The sequence below is a fragment of the Podarcis bocagei genome (assembly GCF_964188305.1).
Source record: "Podarcis bocagei genome assembly, chromosome: 1".
In the NCBI taxonomy this organism is placed as follows: domain Eukaryota; kingdom Metazoa; phylum Chordata; class Lepidosauria; order Squamata; family Lacertidae; genus Podarcis; species Podarcis bocagei.
This window is the reverse complement of record NC_138125.1, coordinates 100,126,606-100,154,483: the sequence shown is the minus strand read 5'-3', so window position 1 is coordinate 100,154,483 and position 27,878 is coordinate 100,126,606. Positions and strand designations below refer to the sequence as shown.

The 27,878-nt window shown below is 41.8% G+C and overlaps 1 protein-coding gene across 6 annotated transcripts in view; it reads right to left on the bottom strand.

Moving 5' to 3' along the window:
* R3HDM1 (R3H domain containing 1) overlaps nucleotides 1-27,647 on the bottom strand; it is a 50,909-nt gene extending 23,262 nt beyond the window's left edge. For 3 of the 6 annotated variants that reach the window (XM_081199506.1, XM_081199508.1, XM_081199510.1), the window contains exons 1-13: nucleotides 27,509-27,647; nucleotides 25,883-26,093; nucleotides 18,264-18,305; nucleotides 17,733-17,822; nucleotides 12,670-12,784; nucleotides 11,695-11,773; nucleotides 10,590-10,649; nucleotides 10,361-10,501; nucleotides 5,456-5,564; nucleotides 5,275-5,370; nucleotides 4,111-4,148; nucleotides 3,975-4,025; nucleotides 3,627-3,853 (exon numbers count right to left, since the gene is read on the bottom strand). In XM_081199506.1, coding sequence (XP_081055632.1) covers nucleotides 3,627-3,853; nucleotides 3,975-4,025; nucleotides 4,111-4,148; nucleotides 5,275-5,370; nucleotides 5,456-5,564; nucleotides 10,361-10,501; nucleotides 10,590-10,649; nucleotides 11,695-11,773; nucleotides 12,670-12,784; nucleotides 17,733-17,822; nucleotides 18,264-18,305; nucleotides 25,883-26,053 — 1,219 coding nt within the window. In that variant the 5' untranslated portion in view covers nucleotides 26,054-26,093; nucleotides 27,509-27,647. The remainder of the gene's footprint in view (nucleotides 1-3,626; nucleotides 3,854-3,974; nucleotides 4,026-4,110; nucleotides 4,149-5,274; nucleotides 5,371-5,455; nucleotides 5,565-10,360; nucleotides 10,502-10,589; nucleotides 10,650-11,694; nucleotides 11,774-12,669; nucleotides 12,785-17,732; nucleotides 17,823-18,263; nucleotides 18,306-25,882; nucleotides 26,094-27,508) is intronic. The other 3 variants (XM_081199509.1, XM_081199511.1, XM_081199507.1) reach the window with 2 other exon arrangements.
* Nucleotides 27,648-27,878: the final 231 nt, after the last annotated feature.

Here is a 27,878-nt window from a genome sequence, read left to right as displayed (position 1 = left end):
TGTCAATAGGCAATATTAAGAACCGTGTTTAACCTATTACCAAAATGGGACTTGGCATAGCTCAACTTTAGCTTTAATATTTCAAATTCTGTAATAAGTGTACATATATGAGATGCAAGAATAAGTCAGCAGCTTCTGTATAATCTTTAAGGTAATAAATATCTGAGATGCAGCCAACATCTTTCATTTTAAATGGCTCTGTTGAGCCAAGATTTGTCTTTTTTTAATGAACAATTGCTCCTCACTGAGAAGAGCTCTCACTCTGATTGCACTTTTCATCTTCACACAGCAGATCAAAATTTATGGTACTAATTTTGCTTTTCAATTGTGGCTGAATCAGTATGCTGCAAGCATGTCTACAAGTGTACCTTGCAACATGATGCAGCACTGATGAAACCGTGGAAAGAATGTATACTGGCTTTCGTACCATTCTAAATCAAGCCACATGCTAGGAAAACAATTAACCATTTATAAAATGGTATAATCTTCAAGATTTCAAATTTGATTGACATCAGCATAATTAAAGCTAAATCTGCATCCATATTAGAATCATTTTTCAGTATTTTAGAGGTTTATCGTTTGTGTGTTTGCTAGCTTGCACTCATTTGGGAGGAAGAGCAGGATAGTCTTATTATTATTACTATTACTACTACTGCTACTGCTACTACTACTACTACTAGGAATCAATAGTCCAAAATGTCTGGATAGCACCAAGTTGGCTACTCCAGATTTATACTATGGTTTGCTAGACTGAAATGGCCTCTGTGTACTAGTATGTTACATATGAAATCTGAATACCTAAAGCTTTAATGCTTTCGTTTTGGTGTATCAGATCAATGTAGGTGTGGCCCACTGGTCTATTTCTGGAGGATCATTCACTGACTGTAGGCTGACTGAAAATAATCCTCGACTAGTTTATTCATTTATTTGATTTTTATGCTGCCGTTTTGCTCAACTGGGAGCCAAGTCAACATAATTAAACCATCAACTTAAAGTATATAATTAAAACCAAGCAACATAAAATTACATTCGTAACATCAATCAAATTATATTCAAACTGCCATTTAAAATCAAGCAACAACCTAAAAGACTACAATCTGATCCAGCAAGGCACTCGTTATGTTCCTAAGCAAGACTGCAGACTCAGGACCGCTTGACACAGATTGCTTGTACCTTAACTGTGAAGAGATCCTGTGTATGTACTTTTGCTTTGGAAATTTAACACACTGTGGGTGACCACTGAGATTCCAGCAAAAAACTAGAGTTCTCCCGGGACTGAAGTTAGTGCTTTCCCAATGAATTACCCAACCTGTTTCTTATAGGGCCAACCTAACTATAGGATTTTCTAACATGCACAGGTATGCACTCACTTCACAACAGTGAACATTTTGCACAAGTTTAAAAGTTTTGTTTTATACCTGTGGATGCCCATTAGGAAGTTCAGAGAGGTTCTAACAACTAACACAGCAAAGAACTGGAAGGACCAATCCTGGAGAACTACCAAGGAAAATGTTACAGTACTGTAGCCTCAATACTATGGGAACATTGTTGTGAAATCCAAACATCAAACAGTGATGTCTTGCTAGACAGCAGTAATGGAAAGGGCTCTTGTGTATTGCTGTGCTCGTAACCTTAATTTTTTATGTGAAGAAACTCTCCACAAGAGACTGAACACCATCACCAACAAATATCCCTATTCCTCCCACAATATGGCCTACAGATTGATATGTTGGGCTATGTCCAAACTCAGCGTTGAATTGTAAAGCAGAGATGAGATGGACCCTGTGAACTTAAGTGAAGGCTCTGAAAGAGCTAAGTAAATGCTGGAACATTGGAAGTTCTGCAAATGCCCTGCTGCCTTTCACAGTCATATCACAAACAAGCTCTTAACAGCCTCCATCGAGTGAGGCCACAAACCATGTTTCATTGACATGTTCTGCTAGAAGACCCAGAGATCAACAGCTTTTGCTAACATCAAGAGGCTAAAAAAATAAAACAAAGATAACTAAGCAAGCTGACTTTCAAGACTGGTACTTTGTGTTTCAGAAAGAACATGCACTACTACAGATTTAGGATAATTCAGAGCTTTACACTCCCAGAAACGAAAAGTTGATAGCTGCTTAGCTGGCAAAGAACATAGCTCCCAGATCACCTGTATCCATAGGAAGATATATTTTAAAACTGGTTCCCATTAGCAGGACTGAGCCTCTCATAGCTCGCACCTTTTGTCAAATGAAGTTATTCCTTAAATTCATGCTTAACAAAAAAAAAATTCATCTTATTTACTTATTTAATTTCTATAAGCGAAGCAAAACTTGATACAGAAGATAATTACCTTCAATAGGAGATAGCCTAAATGTAGACTTAAAAAATAACAAATGCTTTCGTCATCGGGGAAGGGCTGTAAGCTCAGTGGCAGGGCACCTGCTCTGAATGCAGAAGGTCCCAGATTCAATCCCCAGTATGTCCAGGTAGGGCTGGGAAAGACCCTTATCTTAAATCCCAGAGACCTGCTGCCAGTCAAAGTAGACAATACTGAACTAGGCAGTTGCCCATGGGAGGCAACGTTGGCAGGGTTGTTCACCTGGCTTCCCAAAACTGAACATCACTACCAATTACCAAGAGGGAAAAGGGGAACAGTGAGACAGCGGGAAAGCTCAGCTTGTCCAAGCCCAGGAGTGCAGAAGGCTGTGCTTGGATTTGGGCATGGGTGGCCTGCACTCAAATCCCTGCTTTATAGACACTGGGTCACAACTGTCTCAATCTATCCCGGCTCACGTATTTGCTTCAAAGGTAAGTACTTGCATAAGTACTTGTGTACATTAAATCCAATGTGTGTTTTATCTTACATGAAGAGTACACTTGCCATTTGAAACCTTACACCAATAAATTCTCAGCCATTCTTATGAAACTGACTATTGTAGTTATTCCCCCCCAATTTTTTGCTTATGTCTAGGACCCCCCAGTGTTATTGAAACAAAAACTTTCCAATCTAAATACGTCAGGGACATACTGTAATGTTAACTGAATTTCAATTCCTTGACTGGCACTATATACTGTATGTCAGGTTTCAGTTTATTGTCCACAGTAATTAATCAGGACCAGCTGGGTTAATGCTGACCCAAATGCCTTGCCTAACCAGGTAGTCCAAATACATTGCATAATCAATGGTTTCTAACCTGTTTTTTGGGGGGGGGGGGTGTCACTGACTCAGGTGGTAAAGTGGGGTAAAGCCATTGCCTTTATTCCAGCTGCAATGGGATAACAGTGGGCCTTGCTTGTCTTTTTATAACAACACAAACTTAATCACTATATCAGGAATGGGGAACCTGTGGCCCTCCAGATGTTGCTGGACTCCCAAATCTCATCATCCCCAGCAAGCAATGAATGACCAGTGGTAAGATACAATTGGTGTTGTTGTCCAATGACATTTGGAAAGCCACAGATTCCCAACCACCACACTACAGACTTGTTTTGCAGCAAAATGCTATTGCAATTAAGCCAAAGCAACTCTCCTCAAAATAATCTCTGAAAGGGCGGAGGACTACTTTTTGCAAAAAGGGGCTATATTTTCTCCTTAGATATTTGACGCATGTACACATTAGCAGATTGTTTGTCACTCATACCTGTCTTAGATAGTCTGCCTGTGCTTTTGCTGCTTCCAGTGCTATCACCTCTTGTCAGAACAGAGATCCCACTGAAGCTGCTGGCTTTGGTCACAGCTGGCTTCAAATTGCGAAGGGAGCTATCAGAGTCGGTGCTGCTCCATGGACGGGATTCAGAATACTTTAGCTCGTTGTCTGTACTGCTTTGAAGGCTGTTGGTTGACCTCCCTGAAGCATCCTTATTGACCCTGCAATTCACCAAATTGGCTTATAAAATACAGGGATTATTTGCAAAATCAGGGACAAGAAAAAGTGAAATACGTGCAAAATACTTTGGGATTTTTTCAAAAAACCCAATTTATTCAATACCTAAAGATCTGCCGCCTTTGCTGGGTACTATTGGCTTCTTCCTCCTGGATTCTGTTGGCATGTTCAATAAAACAGTAGCTTAATATTTTATTAGAAAAAGCAAATAAGAACTTGTTTAAAAACTGATTTCTCTTACCTTTTGTCAATAATGTAATTCTCTTGGGAACACAGCGACTGAGGAAGAAACAGTGTAGAATGAAGATCACCATTGCTAACTACTGTATTATCAATCCCAATGTGACAAATAATATGACACACACGTTTAAATGTATTTTGGTCACCTGTAATAAATAGCCCATACTACCCAATAACGGTTCACAAGTTAATAGTAAGATTATAGCAAGCCATGTCACACACTGGCCTAGTCTACTCCTAATGCTAAGCCATGGTTTGTTTAGTCTAACTATGGTTTGTTTGAACATGTGAACCCAGCCCAGCAATCTAAGCCTGACTTGTTTTATGCCAAACCATAAGGTGCTGGCTGCTTTTTTCATTATATTGTATGAAATTACAATGATACGAAAGAGTCAGAATGATTACAGAATCACCATCTGTACAGGTGGATATCTGAGCTCATTTTAAATAATGGTAAGATGATTTTTGCTTAATGAGCAGCAATACAAAGATCTTCACTCCCTCTGTAAGGGCAGATCAGGATTGTAAGGAGGTGGTAAGGGGGGGGGGCAAGACTACCTTGACAAAAAGTAATGCAACCTACATCCTCCACATTGGCACATCCCTACTATCCCACACTCTTGTCACAGAAGTAGCATGCTATTAAAAAAATCCACATCCCATATTATGTAAGAAGTGAACAAATGCCTCCCCACCTTCATGTCTCTACTGCAAGTTTCTCAGAAATACAAAATATTCTTGAAAACCTTAAGATTCCAAGAAAATAATATGGACATAAGTTTTATTAGAAACAAGGGAAACTGGACAGCAAGTCTTAAAACATCCAGAATTTAGCAAGTCCTCAGGGGACAGCTGGCCTGATTAGTTTTTATTCCTCAGTCTGTTTTCCACCACTCCTTATTTGGCGTAAATTTTCCTTATCTAAAGGTCTACTGGTGGAGAAGAATAGCAGGTTGCTTTCTGGTTTCCAAACCAGCTGAATGCTCCCTCAACACACTGTTGAATGTTAATGTAGTCACAGCATTTTTATGACCTTTACCCAATGCACATCAAAGTGATTTAAATATTCAAGTATTATAAACAAAGTACTGTATAACAATCTAGGGTCACGGTAGTCATACATAGTCAAAGATGCTATGAATGTTCCTTGTAATTTAATACCTACATCTTGTGCAAATATTCGTTCTCTAGCTCTCTGGTACTCTTCTTCTCGTTCTTCTATAGATTTGCTTCTTCTGTCATCTTTTAATCGTATTCGCATCTAAATTAAATAAGTTATTAATTGCCAATTTCTATTGCACAATGCAAGTGTGTAGTCAAGACAACTATATGAGTTCAACATTTACCTGGTTATCATCTTTGTCTAGACTAGAGTTCTCTCTTTTAAGGATGTACCGCTTTTGAAAATCTTCACTTTTTTCATCTTTTATATGTTCACAAAACTTCTGGTCAGGTCTTTAAAAAAAATGAGTAAGATAAAATAAATCATGACAGGTATGAAAATGTTTTTAAATTGTGTGTACCTTTAAATCTGAAGAAGGTACAACTCTGAGGACACACTTGGGATACTGCCCTGGATACAGCTTCTGTCCTAAAACCTTCATTTTCTTTGATCTATTTTTTTTTTTGCAACTAGTGAAGTTTATGCCCTTGTGAGAGCACTGATGTCCCTTCATTTCATACGTTTATTTGAATAAATTGTATTGAGGCATACAGATACTAAGTAATGCTAACAGCAGAATAAACATTTAATTTGTAAATGGGAATTCTAATCCCATTCACAAATAAGAAATTTATTTGGGGCCTTGCTAACTACACACTGTGGTACACTAGCACACATGTTTTGCATTTTTTTAAAAATTTATTTTCTACTCTTGAGATTTGCATAAAAGCAAGGATCAAGTTAATTCCTGAACTGTATTATAATTAAATGAAATACTTCCCAAACTACCTAAGAGTTACTGGATGCCCAAATGTAATTAGCAGGCACTTCAGAGAACCTTTAGACTGTCTTACCTCTTTTCTCTTAAAGGTCCCTGAATTTACTGCCCTGCAATCACCACTCCACTGAGTCGTCCCAGTGTGCACTGGGTTGATGATGTCATTAACAGCACTGATCGGCACTGGAGCGGGGAATCTGCCTATGAGGAAAAGGCAAGTTGGGTTTTATTCAATATGGAGCAGACCTCCAAGGTTTTCTTTTAAAATTCTTATTTTACATCCCAAATGATTTAAAATAAGAACATTGAAAACCTTTTAAAATAATTTACATAGTCTATAGGTTATATGAAATGCCTGCTAATTATTATTGGGGCTTCCAGAAAGCAGCCTATGTTTTTTGATATCAAAAGTTATTTTCACAATAAAAGGGCTCATCTGTTACTGTAGCTCATTCTCCAACTCACTAAAGTCTTCATTAACTAGGTGTCAGTCATTTTACAACAGGGAAGACAACAAAGAGTATAGCAAGCAAATAGATGTAATTGTTGAGCACATCTTACATAAGCACATCTTAAATATATACAGCTTTTTAAAATGCTGTATGTCTGTTTCATTTTACAGACTGAAAGGATGGAGATACAAGGATGAGAATTATTTTGAAACACAAAAAATAATTGTGGGAATGAAATGAAAACCCTCATAACAGCTAGTAAGTTCCACTTTTCTGCAATACCATTTTCTGAGCAAATATAGCTGCCACCCAAAGACAAAGAAAAAAACTTATGGTATATCAGCAGACCACAAGGTGCTTGTGACTCTGCTGTTATTCAGATGACTAATTTGTGGGTGAGCAATGGAACTGTGTGTTCTCTAAACTAGCTCCTCTTCCCTAAGAGGCAAGCTATACTTTAATTCAATAGTAAGGTGTCCCTCATCCAGCATGCGAGAGGCTTCCAGAAAACCTTCAGCAATACCTATGGCTCCCTTACCTCTGCATAAAATGACCTTTGTGAATATTACTTGTGACTTTCTGATCAGGCATCTACATGGTAAGTGAAGGTTAACCCTCCTGTATTCAAACTCTTACACAGCAGAAATATTTCTAGGGGTCTTCTACATGGGAGCAACTATATGAGAATCAACATCTCATTGAACACAATGGCTTGGTGTAAGGCTCCAAAAGGAAAAGAGGCACACTGCCAGTTTCCCAATGAAATCAATTTATTACATATGAAGGTCTACTGTCTACTGTTCTTGCTGAACTCTTCTATTTATGCAAAACGTTGCATGCTGTCCTTTGACTTTGGCTGCCATTCTTAATCTCCAATGTGACAAAGCATTTCAGCACCTTTAATGCTATTTTTAAAAGACCAGGAAAACAACAACAAATTAACACAAAAAGTGTTGCACCAAGACCAGAAGACTTTCGTGTATGATGTGAATGTAGGGAAGAAAGTTGCTGAAATTATTAAGGACAATTACTGTGTGTGAGCTGCCACCAACACCATCAAAACTGAAGACTTCGTTCCCGAGGTTGGCATTAATTGTTCCCTCTAAATTACTACAGCTAGAAGAGAAATGTTTCATAAATGGGGAAATATGGAAATCCCAGAGGCAAATGACTGATTGAATGACGTTTGGCATATATTGTACATGGAAAAGCTTGTGCATTTTGTCTGATTTCAAGAAGGGAGCTCAAGGTTGTCTAATGCAAGAAACTGTGTGTCAAGTTAGAACTAAACTGTTAAATATGACAATTTTTTTTCAGGATAACACAGCAAAAGACCCTTTTTGTGGTGTAGATAATTACTGAAGACTCTGTTATTTTATGAATAATGTATGATTTGTGCATAACAATTACAGAATAACAAACAAAGAAAAACAGGTAGTGCAACAAAAAGCTACCGTATTTTTCGCCCCATAAGACGCACTTTTTCCCCTCCAAAAATGAAGGGGAAATCGGGGTGCGTCTTATGGGGCGAAAGCCTGCAAGCCTCGCGCGCCCGGCAGGAGGTCCCGCCGGGTGCGCGAGGCTTGGGGCAGCAGCCTGTCGCCCGAAGCACGGGGAGCCCTCCGGAAGGCTTCCCCTGCTTCGGGCGAGTGTCAGCAAGCCTCGCGCTCTCGGCAGGAGGTCCCACCGGGTGCGCGAGGCTTGGGGCGGCAGCCTGTCGCCCGAAGCACGGGGAGCCCTCCGGAGGGCTCCCCCTGCTTCGGGCGAGTGTCTGCAAGCCTCACGCACCCGGCAGGAGGTCCCACCGGGTGCGCGAGGCTTGGGGCGGCAGCCTGTCGCCCGAAGCACGGGGAGCCCTCCGGAGGGCTCCCCCTGCTTCGGGCGAGTGTCTGCAAGCCTCGCGCACCCGGCAGGAGGTCCCACCGGGTGCGCGAGGCTTGGGGCAGCAGCCTGTCGCCCGAAGCACGGGGAGCCCTCCGGAGGGCTCCCCCTGCTTCGGGCGAGTGTCTGCAAGCCTCGCGCACCCGGCAGGAGGTCCCACCGGGTGCGCGAGGCTTGGGGCGGCAGCCTGTCGCCCGAAGCACGGGGAGCCCTCGGGAGGGCTTCCCCTGCTTCGGGCGAGTGTCAGCAAGCCTCGCGCTCCCGGCAGGAGGTCCCACCGGGTGCGCGAGGCTTGGGGCGGCAGCCTGTCGCCCGAAGCACGGGGAGCCCTCCGGAGGGCTTCCCCTGCTTCGGGCGAGTGTCAGCAAGCCTCGCGCTCCCGGCAGGAGGTCCCACCGGGTGCGCGAGGCTTGGGGCGGCAGCCTGTCGCCCGAAGCACGGGGAGCCCTCGGGAGGGCTCCCCCTGCTTCGGGCGAGAGTCTGCAAGCCTCGCGCACCCGGCGGGAGGTCCCACCGGGTGCGCGAGGCTTGGGGCGGCAGCCTGTGCTTCGGGCTCCCCGTGCTTCGGACTGCTTGCGCGCACGCAGAAGCTTGGGGCGCGCTGAGCTCGGCACGCCCCAAGCTTCTGGTGTAGCGCAGGGGTCCGCTAGCCCTGGGAGAGCCCCGCGGCTCTCCCAGGGCTAGCAGACTGCTTGCGCGCACGCAGAAGCTTGGGGCGCGCTGAGCTCGGCACGCCCCAAGCTTCTGGTGTAGCGCAGGGGTCCGCTAGCCCTGGGAGAGCCCCGCGGCTCTCCCAAGGCTAGCGGACTGCTTACGCGCACCTAGAAGCTTGGGGCGCGCTGAGCTCAGCACGCCCCAAGCTCCTGGTGTAGCGCAGCGATCCGCTAGACCTGGGAGAGTCCCGCGGCTCTCCCAAGGCTAGCGGACTGCTTGCGCGCACGCAGAAGCTTGGGGCGCGCTGAGCTCAGCACGCCCCAAGCTCCTGGTGTAGCGCAGCGATCCGCTAGCCCTGGGAGAGCCCCGCGGCTCTCCCAAGGCTAGCGGACTGCTTGTGCGCACCTAGAAGCTTGGGGCGCGCTGAGCTCAGCACGCTCCAAGCTCCTGGTGTAGCGCAGCGATCCGCTAGCCCTGGGAGAGCCCCGCGGCTCTCCCAAGGCTAGCGGACTGCTTGCGCGCACGCAGAAGCTTGGGGCGCGCTGAGCTCAGCACGCCCCAAGCTCCTGGTGTAGCGCAGTGATCCGCTAGACCTGGGAGAGCCCCGCGGCTCTCCCAGGGCTAGCGGACTGCTTGCCGGCACGCAGAAGCTTGGGGCGCGCTGACCTCAGCTCACCCCAAGCTTCTGGATTAGCGCAGGGGTCCGCTAGCCCTGGGAGAGGCGCCCGGCTCTCCCACGCTAGCGGAGACCTTGCCGGCACGCAGAAGCTTGGGGCCCGCTGAGCTCCGCACGCCCCAAGCTCCTGGTTTAGCGCAGCGCACCTGGGGGGGAAATAAAATTTTTTTCCTTTATTTCCCCCCCCAAAAAAAAACTAGGTGCGTCTTATGGGCCGGTGCGTCTTATGGGGCGAAAAATACGGTAGCTCTAACCCAATTATACATTTTAATTGTCTTGCCTGCTGTAACCCTTCTACTTTCAAGATCCCAAATTTTTACAGTTCAGGAATAAGAATTATTCTCACAAGATGGAGGAACAGCAGCACTGGAGAGATTTCTAGATAGTCAGAGAATGAATAGTGACACCCTCACCCCAGACATTGAAAGTAGCTTTCATTTATCACGATGCCCACAAAATTAGTGATCCCTTTGATTTGAAATACAACCATGTTTTAGGGATCACCTCTAGGAAAAGAAAAATTCTTTAAAAAAATGAAATAAAAATAGACATTCACTAGATTCTACCTGGGTCAGTAGACTAAAATGTTCCATCATCCAGACAACTGGACTGCTTGATTAATGAAGAATAAAAAAAATCCTAACTTACATCCTGGTATTGCTGGTTTTATTTACTATAACCGACTTCCCACTCTGGTCCACATTGTGCTCCAGTCCAAAGTAAGCAGCCACTCTGTGCAATAACATTCTATGGTAAGAGGTCATGGGGGGGAATTTCTTTCGAGGGATTCTGAAAAGCAGCATCAAGTTTTAGTTTTACTTGAGTTACTACACCATATATAATAAAAACTTCTTCAAAACCAGCAAGTAGCACTTACTCGTTATTACCAATGAAATCTAAGATTTCCTGTTCCAATTTCAGCAGCATCATTCTGTCCCTAGAAACAAAAAACACAGGGGTGAGACAAAGGAGGTAGTCCAACAGAAGACAATAGTGCTTCCAGATGCAGTAATATAATAAGTGTATTAAGCAAGAATACTATTTGTTCTATTAAAAAGGATTCTATGATTCTAAATCACAAATGTATTAAAATATATTAACAAGCAGAGCTTAATAAAGCAGTGGCCCAGCTCTGCCATGCACACTGGATAGAGGGGTAGGTGGGGTTCAGGCAAATTGTTGGCACAACAACTGAGCCCAATGATAATTGCATGATGTTGCCTTTGGATCCAGTGGATCCTGGACTGGCTGAGCCTTGGAAAGCCTTATTTGGCAGGTAGAACAAGGAGCCCTGCCCTAGTGGAGTAATGCTGATGTTGTTCCACCCAGGCAGAGTCTCCCTGCCCCCAGGCCTCTCCTCCCAAAAAATGGTTTCTTGGTGTAAACAACAAAAGCCACATGAGTTGCAGCCGAGGGAATTGCTGTAGATAAAGTATCGCCAACATGTTTCCCTCCAGATGTTGTGGCACTACCATTTCCATCAGCCCCTGCCAGCATGCTAGCTGTGGTCCAGCAACATCTGCTGGGGTCCACATTGGCTTCCCCTGCTATAGCCCCTGCTTTCCATCATATTAGCCATCACTTACGTAAGTTTCTGTACCCATTTCAGCAGATAATCATTCAGACAAAACTATCTTAACATATGAGTAAAGGGAATGGAAATAATCATTTGAAGAAGTAGGCTTTGATGCAGCAAGATCCAGAATTATAAATATTTTAAGGCTTTACACAAGGCATCCTAAAGCAGTGATTCCTAATTGGGGTCTGCGTAACCCACCCATGGCACCATTCCATACCCCTCAGCTGTCCGGGTCATGTGAAAAACTTATCTTCAAAACTTATTTCCATAGTTATGAGCTAATTGGGAACCATTGTCCCAGAGCAATATTTGAGGCACTTACTAGTACCACAAACTAAAATGAGTAAGAAAATTTGAATTTAATAAATTTGAATTTAAAAACAACAAACTAACACCTCTTTACCTGGGATTATTTTTCAACGTATTTACTAAAAACTCATGTAGATCTATACCAGTTGAATCTGTATATTCTTGGCTAGAATCTAAAAAGGAAAAAGAAAGAAAAATCCAGGACTGGAGAAAATATATTAATTATTTTAGTAAAATATATTCCTTATATTTTAAGAGCGGTCCTTTTTACATATTAGTAACCAGAACACCACATTTGGAAGTATAGTTGCACACCAGCTTGGATACGAAGTTGTACCACGGCTCAAATAAGGGGGGCACACTTTCTGCCAACTCCCCCCTCTATACCCCAGACTATTCCCAAGGGTCACCCAAACTAACCCGGGGTGTAATCCCCTTTGAAGACAGGGGGTTGGTTTGGCCAACCACATCTTGGTTTAATAGCCAATATAGGAACATGTCTTGGGAGCAGACAAGAAACCCCTTTACTCCTTCCTTTGTGAAAGCCAACAAGCAAGAAAGGAAGTCTTGAGCTAACTATAAATTTCCCTTTTTTGACCAAACCAGGAAACTATGGTTAATAGTTCCAGAATAAGCCAAAAAATTAAGCCAGCTTCAAACCATGGTGTCATATCCCAGATTGTTCCCAAGTTGTAAAGCATTGTTTCCCAGTTGAGACAACTTCCTGGGTTGTTTGTTCTCTTGCTTATATAAAAGGGGGGGTACCACAAAGCTTGTTCATATCTTGGGTTATTAAGTAGAGATATGATTATCCAAACATGGCCCCTGAAATCTTACTTCTGAACAAACATGCACAATAAATTTGGCGACAGCCTAGCTTTTGTCCTTGGACTTTCCCCACCCTCTGGCTTCTGAATGAAAGAGGGAGTAGATAAAATTGTTCTCAGTCAGGTCCAGGCCACTGTCCTATTCCAGTTATACTTCTCCACCCTACCCCGCCCCCCACTGCCACCTCACAGCATTCCTGCTAGATTAATGAGATTTTTAAAAAGAACGATAGATAGCAAACCTCTTGATAACATTTTCCTGGGCAATTTATCAATGGGCTTTTCCTTTTCTGCTTCATCTTTCAAGGGTTTCTCCTCCTTTTCAAAAGATTGTGTTAGCTGGATCTGAATTTTCTCCTGTTGAAAAGTAAAATCTGTCATTTTTTCCCCTCCTACTATGAAAAATGTGTCATTTTAAGCAATCGACCAACTGCAGCGGAGAGCCTAGTATGTTGGTTGGAATCCAGAAAGGAATCACACAGCATTGTCTTAGAACCTCTCAATCCATTTAAAAGGAAAATTGATTTATTAGCATTACTTTATTTCCCACAAACCCACTATGTGTCTTTAGTGCACAACATAGATTTCAGTGGCTGGGGACCAAACAAAACCCAAGCAGTGGTCCAGTTATAATGCTAAGACAAACATGGATTAGCACAGACAAGCAAATATATGGGCATTTGCTCTGGTTTTTGCATTGTTTCTCAGCCTGGGCTCATGCTTTATTTCGCTAGAGAGACCAACCATGTGTTTTAACCAAGATTTGTTCTCTGGCTTACCACTCAGGGGACATGATGTCGGGTCAAAACATGGCTTTGCTCACAGCAGCACAACAGCAGTAGGACCAGAAAAAGAGCAAAGCAGCCATGATTTTCTCAATGGAAACCTGGACATTTGCTTGTTTACGCTAAACCATGGGTTTGGCTTAACGTTACATGAAACTGGGTAATTATGGCTGGCCATGCGTTTCAGCATTTAGATGGCAATTCTATTCCCACTTACTTGTGAGTTAACTCCACTGAACTCAGTAGGACTTACAAAAAAACAAAGCTGATGGTGCAGATTCCCCTTCCCTGGAACTAACAAAGGACACAGAACTGGGGGGTGGGGAGAAGTAAAGAGGCATTCTGTAAAGCTAACTCTTCTCTTGTAGCGATCTTTCCTTCAGTTCATTTATTAAAACAACAACAACCCATTTTAGTGCCTGGATTTGACAGAATTTACATTGATACATATTTTTTTTATTTTGAACAATTTGTCACATACCTTTAAGCATACTGCTTTAGTCTTTTTTCATTTATCTAAATCTTTCCAAAATGACAATTGCTACAGTGGACACAACTCTACAAATCTGATTTAAGGGGCATGCAATATAGTTGCAGCTAGTGGAACAGTGCTCATTTATGCCATTAAAGACAGAACAGCAGCAAAATAAATAAAGTATTCATTAAATTTTCAATTGTAACTCATTTCAACATTCACCAGAGAATCTTCAAGAAATAGAAATGAATTCAAGTTGAGAATCTTGCCAGAGAATAACCACTATAGAGCACACAAAAAACAGGAATTGTTGAATTATGTCATAAACTGCACAAAACACCGCTGTTTCAAAAACTAGTTCACTCTACATTAAAAATGAATATATATCAAACTTTCCCAAAGTATCAAAATAACATAGTCATAAAAATTATGATGTGTAAACTAGTCATAAAACATTTATGGAAACATGACTTTTTGCATTCATTCGTCTTTTAAAACGAGCTTCAGATTTTGGTCTTTTTTCAACAATGTAGCCTTTCAGTCCAGTTCAAATTAAACCTTGTAGTAACTTTAATGTTCATGAAAGATGAATTTTTCAATGGACTCAAACGCATGGGGAATGTCCCTGCTAGTGCATCATATGTTGGTGGAACTAGCCTTTTCAAGAGCATTAATCACCACAGAAACACTGTGCCATATTATTGCTCTGACTTTTTAATATTCTCATGCTGGTCAATGTCCATCTATCCTGCCATAAAGGAAAGTCCAATATATTAAGCTAAGAAAATAACAAGCTGCCAAACATCTTGAACACATCCCTGCTTTAATGTATACCATAGAAACTTTAAGTACAAAAACCATCCGATGGCATAACCAATTGAGGATTACAATGCAGGGGGTCGGTTTTGCAGGGGGTTGGTTTTGATGATCTTCCCTTCCAACTCTACAATTCTATGACTGGACAATACTGAATTTGAGGACTGTTCAACTAAGCTTGAATAGAGGTGTCTCCTGCTTTGTGATTAGGCATTTCACTTTATATCCTTTTGGCCCCTTTCAACTGTTAAGTATTCCAACTAGAGATCTCAAATAGGATTTCCTGAGCTACATACTGTATTGGCCTGAATATAAGCTGCACCCAAATATAAGCTGCACCTTTAAAATTGATTGGGGGGGGGGAATACCCGAATATAAGCCGCTCCATTCCTCGCTGCTCCTGGATGCTTACTGGGGGGGGGGGAGCCGCGCTGCATTTCCGGCGGCCTTTCCCCTTCCTTGCTCTCTCCCTTCCCGGCCTTGGGGGAGAGGACGGGGGACTGCACATGGGGCAGATGTCACTTTGCCACGCTCCTGGTGCTGTTTGCCCTGCGCTCCTGGCTGCATACCGTAGGGTCGTGAATATAAGCTGCACTTTAACTTTTCACAGTTGGAATTCAGGGGAAAGGTGAGGCTTATATTCAGGCCAATACAATATAAAGTATATGGATGAGGCCCTCTGCTGCTGTTCTCAAAGACTCAAATTTGCATAACATCTGTGAATATTTTTAGGTCATATTCAGATTTTTACCCTTTTCTTGCAGTTGTGGGGTAGGCAGGCCTGAAATAAATCTGGGGTTACACACAGGTAATAAGTCTGACAAACAGAATGCCAACAGCTGTTTACAGCAAAATACGAACAAATGCCAGTTTGCCAACCGTGTGAGCAAAAATACTCTGAGAATATGTAGTTTCACACTTTAAACTAACTTGTGATTATTTTTACTCCAGCCAGTCCACTAATTCTCAGCCTAAACTTTCTCACACAGCTGTTGTGAAAATATGGGAAGAGGTATAAAACGGTTGCCAAAGAGACCTTCATGCTTATATCCCTGGGAAGAAGGGCTGGCTCCTCTAAGAATGGCAGCTCCATGAGCGGAATGAATGGGTCTCCTAACAACTCTCAGCACCCTTAATAAACAATAGTAACGGGGGGTGGGGTGGGGAGCAATGACAGTATAAAGTGGTACGATACTGTTTTAAATGTATAGCGAAGATGGAGCGTAAGCTAGCTTTACAGTGAATTTCTTCTGAAGAAAACTATACCAAACAGGAAATAAAAGTGCAGTAAATCAGAGGGAGAAACAACAACACTTTAGGACACCAGGTTTCAAGTCTATTGCCCAGTCTCCAAACAGCTCACTTACCAAACACAGCTCTCACTTCATTGATTAAAAACACAAAAAGGCAGGTACAGGCTGGCTCATCTCAGAAAAGTCTCTGGGTGTGTGGCTCTATATAGCTTCAAAACTTTCCTTTCAGAGCAGACAAAAATCTGTTTTGGGTTTTTTTTCACTGAAAACTTGGAGTCCAGACCCTTGGTTGGCTATGGGCCCAGTGCACAAAGCCTAGTCCCCTCTCAGTGCCCTTGATCTCCTTACTTACTCAGGGCTCAACAAAAATTAATCTAAGTTACTCTCAACACACCATACTTCCTGTAGTTTAGCAAATTGTGAAGATACAAGAAAACAACTGTACTGCAAAATCTGCCAATATCATTTTAGAGAATGAATGAGAAATGCTTCTGCTTCGATGGAAACTTGACTCACCCTCACAGCTGAAGTTAAAAGAGAAATATGAGAAATCCATTCATTTCGGAGAATAATTCAACCCTACATTACAATTCTGATTTGACTGATAGGAGTTATTTTATTGTAAACAAAAAAACCCAACACCTCTCTTGCATGTGAGTGTAGGAATCTATTATCTTTTCCAACTCCTGCTTCCATTATGCCACAGATGTCAAGGAGGTTCAGCCAACTATAGTGCTAGTATCACTTCTGAATATACACAAGACAATATGACTCTCTTGACCATGGAAGTAGAAATCGGATCCTCATTCTACAATGGAATGTTGTAAGGTATGAGTCATGACCCCCCCCCCCCAAAAAAAGTAGTTAGCTAATTTCCCTGATGAGGATTTGCATTTAGTAAATAACTTAGTATAGGTTCATAGCAAATAACAGAATGCATACCCTTGCTATTAAAGAGAAATAATCTTATTATTGCTAACTGACAACTAAAATGATACAGATACCACATGCCAAAGAGTATACAGTACACCAGCACACTAAAAGGAACACTTATTTTAAAAGGTAGCAACTTTCTGACTTGTGAGTTCAAAAACAACAACAAATCAACTACTAAGCACTTATTTTACTTGCAAAAGGGAGGAGAAAACTATATTCCTGTCAGCTATATTTTTGCAGCGGGGGGAAAACCCCTGCTTTCATTTCTAATCCCTGTCACCTACGTCATAATACTGGCCACCACATAATACTGGCCAACTTCTCCCATTACTTTCTATTTCTTGACTCATTTAGACCTTTTCCAGTTGTACCTTGGGCTTGCTCATACAGCACTAAATCATGGACTAGTGTTCCATGCAAAACAGGCCAATGACTATAATAAAGCCCTATGATACAACTGCATTTGCTCAGGAGACCCCACACAGGGCAGACTTTTAAACAGATTCACAAGACAATCCCACTATGCTGCTCTAGTAAGATGGACTCATAAGGCCACAGTGGTGTCAAGGGAAGTACCGTATTTCTACAGAACATGAAATTCAGGCACATTAAATAAGACTGTTTCAACGTCAGGAAACAAGTCTCTAAGTTACTAGTAGGTATACTGCAAATCACTTTATTGATTGCAGAGCTAAACCTTCTATACACACACAGATATTCTAGAGTTACCAAACATTCAAAAATTAAATGACTTTGTCAACCAGAAAGCTGGGTATGAGCCACAGGAGACACAGAGCATGTGTGCAAACTATATTCACTCAACCCAAGTACTTTTATGTTATTGATCAAGGGAATGATTTAGTGTTCTATCGTGATGAATTGTTCACACACCAACATGCATCCATATGCATACACTTTTTCTAGCTGCACACATATTCCCCAAAAGGGCTAACTGCAACCCTACTCCCGCTCTCTTTCAAAACATTATTTAAAGAGCAAAAAACCCAGGTTTCAGGTCTCATACTCAATTTTATTTTTACCTGGATGTCCTGTGAAATTTCAGCTGTGGGAGGTGGAGGAGATTCTTCACACACAGCCAGGCCCCGAACTAGCTTTAACTTTGTACTTGACTAAAGAAAAGTATTTATAAATTAAAAATCTACAGTTCACAGATAGTTTTCCTCAATTTAACTTACTGCCAAGCGCATAACAAAACTGCTCACATTCGTATGCTGACTATTTTCAATACACAATCATTCATTATGAGAAGGCAAAAGAACAAGCAGTTAAAGCTTTAAAGTCATCATGATATCAGCAGAAAGCAACTTCAGTTACTGGGGAAAAAATTAAGCAAAGAGAAGCACTATTTCCTCTGTCTAGCAACAAGAAGCCACTAGAAATATACAGGCAAAGCAAAACAAAACACTTAGGCAAATAAAAAATCCAAAACAAAAATACTTTATTGCCAAAGAAAAGAACAAAACTGAAGTCAATACATATTTTCACAAAATAGCAAGGCTTCATCAAGCATGAAGACTTCCTTAGCATGCCAGCACACAAGTCTACTGTACCTTTGACCTTTTTCCTGTCTGTCCAAAAGACTGCACTGGCCGCTGAATGGTGAGCATAACAAAAGAGAGTTTGCATTAAAACTTTATGCACTGACTGTATAAAAGCATTAATCAATTCACCAGTGTGCACAGCAGAGAGAAAACAATTCCATGCTGACCATTATTTACAGGATTATCCATCCTATGAGCAAATGCAAAAGGCTTGGTCCCAAGATCTTTGGATGGAGAAACATCAACCTTCCTTTCTAGAACAATAATTCTGTTTATATGTTGGAAACTCTGTCAAGTTTATAACTTGCTAATGAAAAGTTAACACACCCCAGGACAAGTGCAAAAAAAGTCCCTGCCTGCTCTGCCCCCCACATCTGCTCAGCTCAGACTGGCAAAAGGGTTGCACAACTGTCAGAAACTAAAGAAGATTATTGTTTCTAAAATAACATTGTCGCCACTTAGCCAATACTCTTCTGCCTGGTTTATGTTCTGGAAAGTAACTACTGTTCTTACCACCTTTTACTGTATTCCTCAGAGAAAGTGCCATCTTCAGTAGGCACTGCTACACATATAAGCAAAAACATCCTGCTGAAAGCAATCAAACTTTATATCAACAGTAATCTGATCAGCCACTAGGTACAGCCAATTTGCCACTGCCTGCCACAAGTTGAAAATGGTCTGGAAATAACCTGCATCAAAACTACTACTTCATCCAGTATAGAAACGACACATGACTAGGCCTGGGTGATATATCAATGTATCGCCAAGGACCAGTATGATGAACAGACTGTGGTCGGCTTCACTCAGCAGAATATCACTGGTGAAACTGACACTATTCCTGAGTCCCTCTGCTAGTGACTTCCTCCAGCAAGCATTGCTGGCAGAGAGACTTAGGAGTATTAATGTATTTAGACCCAAGTGCCGCTCATCTTTCTAAAGGTGCTACATAGAAATAGTCCAAAGCAGCCCAATTTGGACAGTTGTTTTCAGTTGTGGATCTCCAGAATTGCGTAAAGGTAAAGTAAATATGCTTGGTGACACAATTCTAAATCTGGGATCCCAAATCCTCCTTCCTTTATCGGTATTTGCATTGCTTGCATATATATTCTTGGAACTGAAGAGACCCTAAGGCATTTTCTAAACAAAGATTTAATTTTGTGAAAGCATTTGCTTGCAAGTTCTGAGATAAAGCTGAAGGTTCACTAGCCCTTGGAGGTAAACTAATTGCTTGCAGAAATTCTGGATGCTTTCCTTCAAGGTAAAGATAATAAGTGGTTACTGCTTAAAATGTCTTAGGCTACATCAGGCATAGGCAAACTTGGCCCTCCAGATGTTTTGGGACTACAACTCCCATCATCCCTGACCACTGGTCCTGTTAGCTAGGGATGACGGGAGTTGTAGTTCCAAAACATCTGGAGGGCCAAGTTTGCCTATGCCTGGGCTACATTTTAGAACTATTTAGTTTGAAAGCAATTCATCTTAACAGACATCTTAACAGATATATAAAAATATACATGATGGAGAGAAAGGGAGAGGGAGAGAGAAACCCGGGGTTATCAAATCAGGAGTATCAGGACAAAGGCACTACTTTTTCCACACACTGCATGATTAAACTACAGTTTAGACAGTAGTCTTCTTCTCAATGAAAGTGACCAATCTCAGGTCAGGCAATGCTTTTAGTCACAATAGCAATATATTCCCCCCAGAATGAAAGCCTCTGATTATCAGTTGCTGGAGAACCACCGTGGGAGAGAGAAACTGTCCTCATATCCTGCTTTCCACAGGCACCTGGCTGACCACTGTAAAGGAACAGGATGCCAGACTGATACACCAAGCTCTTCTTATTACTACACAAAGGTAACATTCCCTAGAAACATCCCTTGATGGTGGATAAAGCTACTGTAAACAACCTCTTCAGAAAAGGTATTTATATGTTTGTTCATCTAAGAGTGAGCTAGACCTTTAAATACATGTATAGTTGTTTTTCAAGTGCAAGTAAGAATCTAGGGCAGGCACAGGCAACCTCGGCCCTCCAGATGTTTTGAGACTACAATTCCTATCATCCCTGACCACCGGTCCTGTTAGCTAGGGCTCATGGGAGTTGTAGTCCCAAAACATCTGGAGGGCCAAGGTTGCCTATGCCTGATCTAGGGTCCAAGATCCTTCTACTAGGCCTATTGTTAGAACTTGCCCAATTTCAAGTGTGCAAACTCTGAGATGGCGGTTTTTGGTAATACAGTGTGCACGTGTGAGATGTAGCTGCATTTGCACCAAATGAGAGATTAGGAGATCATACAAAGCGTCCTAGTGGTGGAGCTGTATAAACCAAGGCTGACAAACAATCAGATGCTTAGGATCACTGCTATAGGAGCAAGTTTGATAATTGATGCAGGCCTGAAAGGAACAAAGTTATTTACAACAGCATGCATAAAACAGTAGCATGCATAAAACAGTTGGTGCTTTTATGCATAAATTATAAATGTTGACTTCTGATAATGTATGTGGTTTAAAGTGCTGTTTTTGACAGATTTTGTAATAGGTTTTTTTTTGTCCTTTCCTATTTAGAATTGCTAGCCCTCTTGATGCATAACATCACCCTGATAAGGTAACTCTACGAAAGCACCGAACAATGTAGGTGTGCATTGCCAGATGCAGTAGGTACCTGTAGAAGTTGTCAGCTTTAAATGTTTTCAGTCTTAGGCACCAATTCTAACCACACTTATCTGGGAGGAAGTCCCATTGAATATACAGTTAGGATTACAGTCTTAAAATTAGAGCCTCTTGCATATATTACCATGAATAAAATTTTAAGGGAAAATGATTTGGAGCCCAACTTGTGCAACAGAATCTCCCCTTTCTACCACCTGTAAGTCCCTAAATCTGTTATGGATTTAGGGGTCCCCCAAATCTTCTGGAACAGATCTGGGGAGGGTACAAGGTACATGCAGAGATGGGAGCAGAGCAGAGTGGAGGTAGAAGTTCCACAGTGTACAGTAAGTTAGTATCTGCAGGAAGCAAAAATAAAATCTCTTAGCTTACCATAAAAAGCAAGATGGGGTAAAGGAGGGAAGGAGAACAACATGGAAGGAGAGAAAGAGCCCCACTGTGACTAATTTGTTGTTGTTTAGTCGTTTAGTCGTGTCCGACTCTTCGTGACCCCATGGACCAGAGCACGCCAGGCACTCCTATCTTCCACTGCCTCCCGCAGTTTGGTCAGACTCATGTTTGTGACTAATAGGTCATGCTTATAACCAGGGGGAATGGTTTCATATGGAAAGTGAACTCCTATAAACTTAAAAGGTGCCTAGCATTAGCACCCCTAGAGCCACTTGCTTGTAATTTGGCAGTATGCCTGCAAATTTCATCTGCTTCTGTCAAATGGAGAGTGGGAAAGGCTTTTTCTTTTCTTTTTTACATTTCCTAATGGTGAATGAGGAGGAAAAATGAATCACACTCTGATGGAAACAGCCTAATCTGGAAATCTATGTAGTGTCTCAGAGAAAGGTTCCAAAGTGCTAAATCATGGCCTAAACAAAATCCTGCCACCCATGCATGCACCCTCATATATACAGATGCATTCACTCTTTACTTAAAATTGCTGAAATCATTACAATGAAAATCAAGGCCTGTTAAAGAGAACCTTACATGTAGCAGGCTTGCATCAATGCTTAATTTGAGTAAAAGAAATCATCAACAGCACAATTTGTATTAAGTAGGTGGCATTTGGAAGAAGGATTTTTCTTTCTCATTCATTTTACAAGTATCTTTTCCTAACAGATGGGCAAACCTTTTAACGGTAATCTAAAAACCAGGTGCAAATTGCTTCTTTCAATCTACTTGCAAATAACATGAGAACTGCCTATAAAGCACTTTTTCTGAGTAAGTGTGCAATATGATCGCATTCTTTAAGAACTAAGAGTAAGGGAATAGAGATGCCAAAACAACAGGTGATGGGAAGCGGTAAGGACTCAGGAGGTTAGTAGTACCTATAACACAGAGAGTTTCTGCATGACACTAATTTCACATAGTAGTGTTAGAAACAGATGTGAAAGCTAGGAGCTAAATAGCACTTTAAACCTAGCTTATGGGCGCAACAAGGGAATGTCCAGGCGCGCTTTTTTATAACAAGAATACAAAGCTGAAAATGAATGAACTGCAGCTAAAATATTATGTTCATTTTTCACATGGTCTAGTCCTTCCCCATCCCACCCCCTAATATTCTTAAGAGGGTCTCTTCTCCACTCTTCAGAGAGTAGCTGGAAGTGGGGAGGCACGAAAAGATCCTTCTTTCCTTCCACTCTGCAGATTTAATCTGAAATCTTACTGCCCCCCTCCCACTTTGATTTTCGGGCACCTTATTTGTCTACCTTAACCATTCCAAAACTCAGACGGGCCTTTACATTGGCCAGACTAAATATGTTACCCTCGGCTGTTCTTGAGGGTAGATATCAAGGAACTTCATTCGAGAACCGGCTCTGCCCCTGTGGAGCTGGCTGCGTGGAGACTGTGTCACACGTTCTCTTGTCTTGCTCCCTATATAAAGATCTCAGGGACAAGACCATCGCGCCGCTCCTGTCTGCCATCCTGGGCCACTCTTGCGAAGCCAAGCTGTTCTCACTCCTGGCCGACCAGAACGGCTCGACAACAGAGAAGGTTGCCAAATTTGTCGAGAGAGCAATGAGACTGAGAGCTGCTACCTGAGTGACATTAGCGTCGTCGCCCAGATTCCTCTCCTAGGATCTTACTATTATTATCGTTATGTTTTGCTACTATTATTTTGTCATCCCCTAAAATGTATTTTATATAATTGACTTTTTAGTTTTATTCTTTGTGTGTCGTATTGTTGTTTTATTGCTATGGCCGATGGCTGACGCAAATAAAGATTCATTCATTCATTCTGAAATCTTAGACACAGTACTGAGCCCAGAGCTCAGAAACTGCTCGTGCTAATGAAATTCCCTGTTACAAAATGTGCCTAGAACAATGGGAGTTTCGAACACTGCCACATAGCCTCAGTTTAAAAAGTAATTTCCACATGGCTTATACTGAGAACACACTTCTGCTCGCAGGCCTATTGCATGTACCTATTGGAGGGGGGGGGAGAGACATTTCTCACAGTGTCACCAGACATTCATAGCAGGAAACTCCCCATTCACATACAAGCCACTCTGAATGTTATAGCTATCACATGGAAGCTTCTTCAGGCATTATAATGCTGAAACCAGCATAAATTGTGTTAGATCTATTGCTCTTAATACTTGGGGGAACTGTATCACAGTCTATCCCAAATCATAAATGAGCAACTAAGCTATAATCAACAACATTGCAATTTTATTACATTCATACAATCAAGTCACATATTGTTTATAATCAGCGCCAACTGTACTATTTCTACTTTATGTAAAACAAAAATCCGACAAATGCCAATGTCAAGGAATGCAAGGTATTCAAGAACTCAAAGACCAAAAGTAATGTAGCACTGAGTATCAAATAGGTTTGTCATTAAGACCCAGTGAGGCCAATGTCTTGTACAGCAAAGGCATGCAGGGGAAAGAATATGAGAGGCGTGTCCTTCCGCTTCATCACTGTGTTTACCTTCTTTCAATTCCAAAACTAAAAAAAAGGTCTACAATGACATGCTGTCCATAACTTGTTTTGAGTCTAAACCACCTCCTCTTATTCACTTGCCCTCTTGGAACTGCATGTGGAGGCTGGCATTTCATTAGTCTGAGCAGTGGAACAAACAAAAGCAGCAGAAATGCTGCAGCCCTGCCTAGAGTACAGGCACTGGAACACTAGGTAATGGAAGCACTGTGAAGTTCCCTTATTTGCCTAGAAATATTCGCCAACAGGGCTTCTCTAATTTCCTGCAGCATTGCTTCATTAAGTTGTAAAGGCTGGTCTGTGGGGGAAAGGGTAGGCTACTTGCATGACTTTGTATCAGTTGCTATAACCACAATATGGACCATTGACAAATCTATTGCTGGCTTTACTAAAACTACAGACCCCTGCTGACAAACTCTAGGGGATGGATTAAAACCATTAAAGTCATTACTTGAGGAAAAGGACTTCACTACAGGGGACCTCTGTACTTAGCTCATGAGAAGTCCCTTCTTCCTCCAAAAGCAGCTCCATTGTGCCCCTACAAATCAATGCAAGGCAGGAGAGAGATATTTGTTGACCATTTTCTGAGCGCTTCACAACAACTCAGCAGCAGATGGCTGCACCATAGTTGCTACCTCTGTCGCTTAGATAAGTGGCAAAACAATCTATGGCAGGGCTGAAGAGGTTGAGGAACCAGACATTCCCGCCAAAACTGCAGCAGCAGTTGCACACACTATTTTGCCTGCCACCCCACCAACAACTCTCAACTGTGGGCAAAGTACTGAACTTGCATTTTGCAGGGACACCTGGCATTGTGGTGCAGTGCGGCTTCTTAAGCTTTCCCCTTTTGCCTCCTCTACATACTAACCGCAAACTTCAGCAAACCATCTGCCTGAACATAAACACACACAGGAAGAGGAAGTGTGGGTGTACTTTAAGTGGATTAGGAGAACTGAGATGACAAAATATTGGCCAGAAGGTCCAAGGGGGTCCGTAAGGCCAGCGCAAGCCAAGCTGATGGGCAGGTTTCAATCCTGTTGGGTGCTGCTTGACCAGCATGATTGAGTCCTTAGTCAGTAGCGCATGAAACTCTTAATCACAAGCTTGTGGGTTCGAGCCCTACATTGGGTGAAAGATTCCTGAATTGCAGGGGGTTGGACTAGATGATCCTTGTGATCCCTTCCAACACTACAAAATTATAATCCAATGATTCTCGTCAAGCTTGTGAGGAGAGGGTTAACCTGCTGGGTGTTGTTTCGTCAGGGAACATGTTGGTGAAGCAGATCCTTCTCCTACAGGTCAACTTTGACAGGTGGGTGGGATTTAGGCAAAGGCATTTAACCCTTTTAAGATGGCTAGACCCTCTAAACCACCTTTAAGTTTACTATTTTTTTAAAAAGGTGGCTTTCCATTTTTGTTGAGTTAAGCAGAATATGAATGCTCAAGTAAGCAAAAAACTGAAGCACTTTTCAAATGAACCAATTTATATAATTTGGAAAGACAAAACACGACCACACATACAGAGTAAAAAGAGGAACCACCACACAGCAGAATTCATGTATTCCATTCATGGAGCCTGTTGTTTGGGCCACTGAATGGAGACAAATTGCCTGACTTTGAAATCAGGTCAAAACAACAGATATTAATTTAGGCTCCATGTGTTTTATCAAGCAGCATGCAGTCACAATATTAATAGTGAGATAATAACTCTACAATTTGGTGCAACAAAACATGTACTGCTAACAAAATACCTCCATCTCCCTATCTGGGAAAACTGGCAAACATACCTTCATATCTATTCAGGAATAACTGAAAGCAAACTAACAAGTAAACAATAAGGGAAGGGAAATGTGAAGAAAGAGAAAAATATACATGTAGTTTCTGTTATTAAAACATCATTGAAGTTGAATGGCACCTCACAGTAGGAAATTGTGGGGTGGAACCTAAAAAGTGCAGTAGCACTAAAGAATTCATTGCTCAATATGCATTATGAGGGTGAAAGTAAGGTGAAAGAAATCTCTTACCTGCACATCATTTTTATTATCGGTACACCTTTCATCCTTTTCCACTTGAATTCGCTCGTGGCTTTCTGATTTTATGAAGGGTTGCACTGCAGTGTTGTCTTTTACCTCCGTTTCTGAATCTTTCATTGTTTCACCTCCCTCCTTTACAGTAACAGTATCAGTCATCCTCATTAGAAAAGGTTATTTTAAAAATCTAAAGGAAATATGGAGCCTTAAAAAGAAGAGGAGGAGCCATTATAATTTGTGTTCTCCTAGTTCACATATTATATAACCTGACTGTAACAAGAACAATATCTAATCCATGCTTAAAAATAGTTTTCTCCATGAACATCCTTTCATCATGAACGACCACAATTACAGATCTCAGAACCAATTTAATTATCAAAACTAAGTCTGAAAACCAAACAAGATTTATTAAGCTTTAAGAGTAAGAACTATGAAAGTCCATTTATTAAAACTCCAGTGTGATTCCCCAAATAGAGCTTGATCCAAGAAAATGTCATTTTCAGTAGAATATTCTCTACCTATTATTTGTACTAAACATATAGAGTGGAAATCCAGTCATAAGATGCTCCTTTTCAGAACCCCCAAAAGCTGTTCTGAGCACTGGATGAATTTGTGAAACAGAACAGGAGGTGATGGGGGTGCACGTTTATTCCCCTTTATTCCAGTGGGAGCCTCTACTGGATCTCAATTTATTTCATAAAAAGAAGAAGTCCTTTCATTCATGGAAGGGATACTTTAGATCCAATCCACAGTATTTAAAAATCAGACTATCCATTAAGAAATTTTAAAATGAATAAAAGCAGGATGCATGAAAAGTAAGGGTAGGCCAATGACATATATTCAAAAAATGAATTAGCCATTTATTAGGCCACGCAAAATGCCACAAGTAATGTAGTAAAAGCTGTTGTTTCCCAGAACTCCCTCTCCTCTATCTTTGCCCTCCATTGCCATTCCCTGTCTTTTTAGTTTGTAAGCCTGATGGAAAGGCTTCTGTCTCTCTTTTTATTTTATTTTGCTGACATCAGCCACCTTAAAAGGTAAAGGGACCCCTGACCATTAGGTCCAGTCGTGACTGACTCTGGGGTTGCGGCGCTCATCTTGCTCTATTGGCCGAGGCCGCCGGCGTACAGCTTCCGGGTCATGTGACCAGCATGACTAAGCCGCTTCTGGCGAACCAGAGCAGCGCACGGAAACGCCGTTTACCTTCCCGCCGGAGCAGTACCTATTTATCTACTTGCACTTTGAGGTGCTTTCAAACTGCTAGGTTGGCAGGAGCAGGGACCGAGCAACGGGAGCTCACCCCGTCGCGGGGATTCGAACCGCCGACCTTCTGATTGGCAAGCCCTAGCCTCTGTGGTATAACCCACAGCGCCAGCCGCATCCCTCATCAGCCACCTTAGGAGACAATAAAAAGCAGGATAAAAATATACATACATAAATATTTAAGACTGTAACCCTAACGACGCAAACTATGAGCTAAGTTTCATTGGACACAGTGGGATTTTTTAGTAAACAGGCAAAGGATTTGCACTGTTAAGTAGAAAACCTAGACCTTTTTTTAAAAAAAAAAAATCTTATTTAAAAGTGTTACATAATCAATAGGTGCTTGGCATTACTTGCCTGGTGTATCCTGTAGATCTGCGACTGCGGTCTCCCACGAAAATAAAATAAAATAATCCAAGGATCTTTTTCACAGTCGCCAACCAAGATGTCCGTTGTGATGAACCATCTGGAATCTGGCAGGAGTCCCATGTCCTTATCACCATTGGAGACCCCTGGACGGTATTATATTGTCTGGCATCAGAAATACCATCCCTTTTAGACACCTAAAACAATTTTATATATATATATATGTGTCAATCCAAAGTTTAGAATCTTTTAAAAACATGGCATTAAGCCTACAATCCATTCAATAGTATCCTCCCAGATTGCCTTTGAAACGTGGGAAGTGTACAATCTTCAAGATACACTTAGAAAGTTATTCTTAATA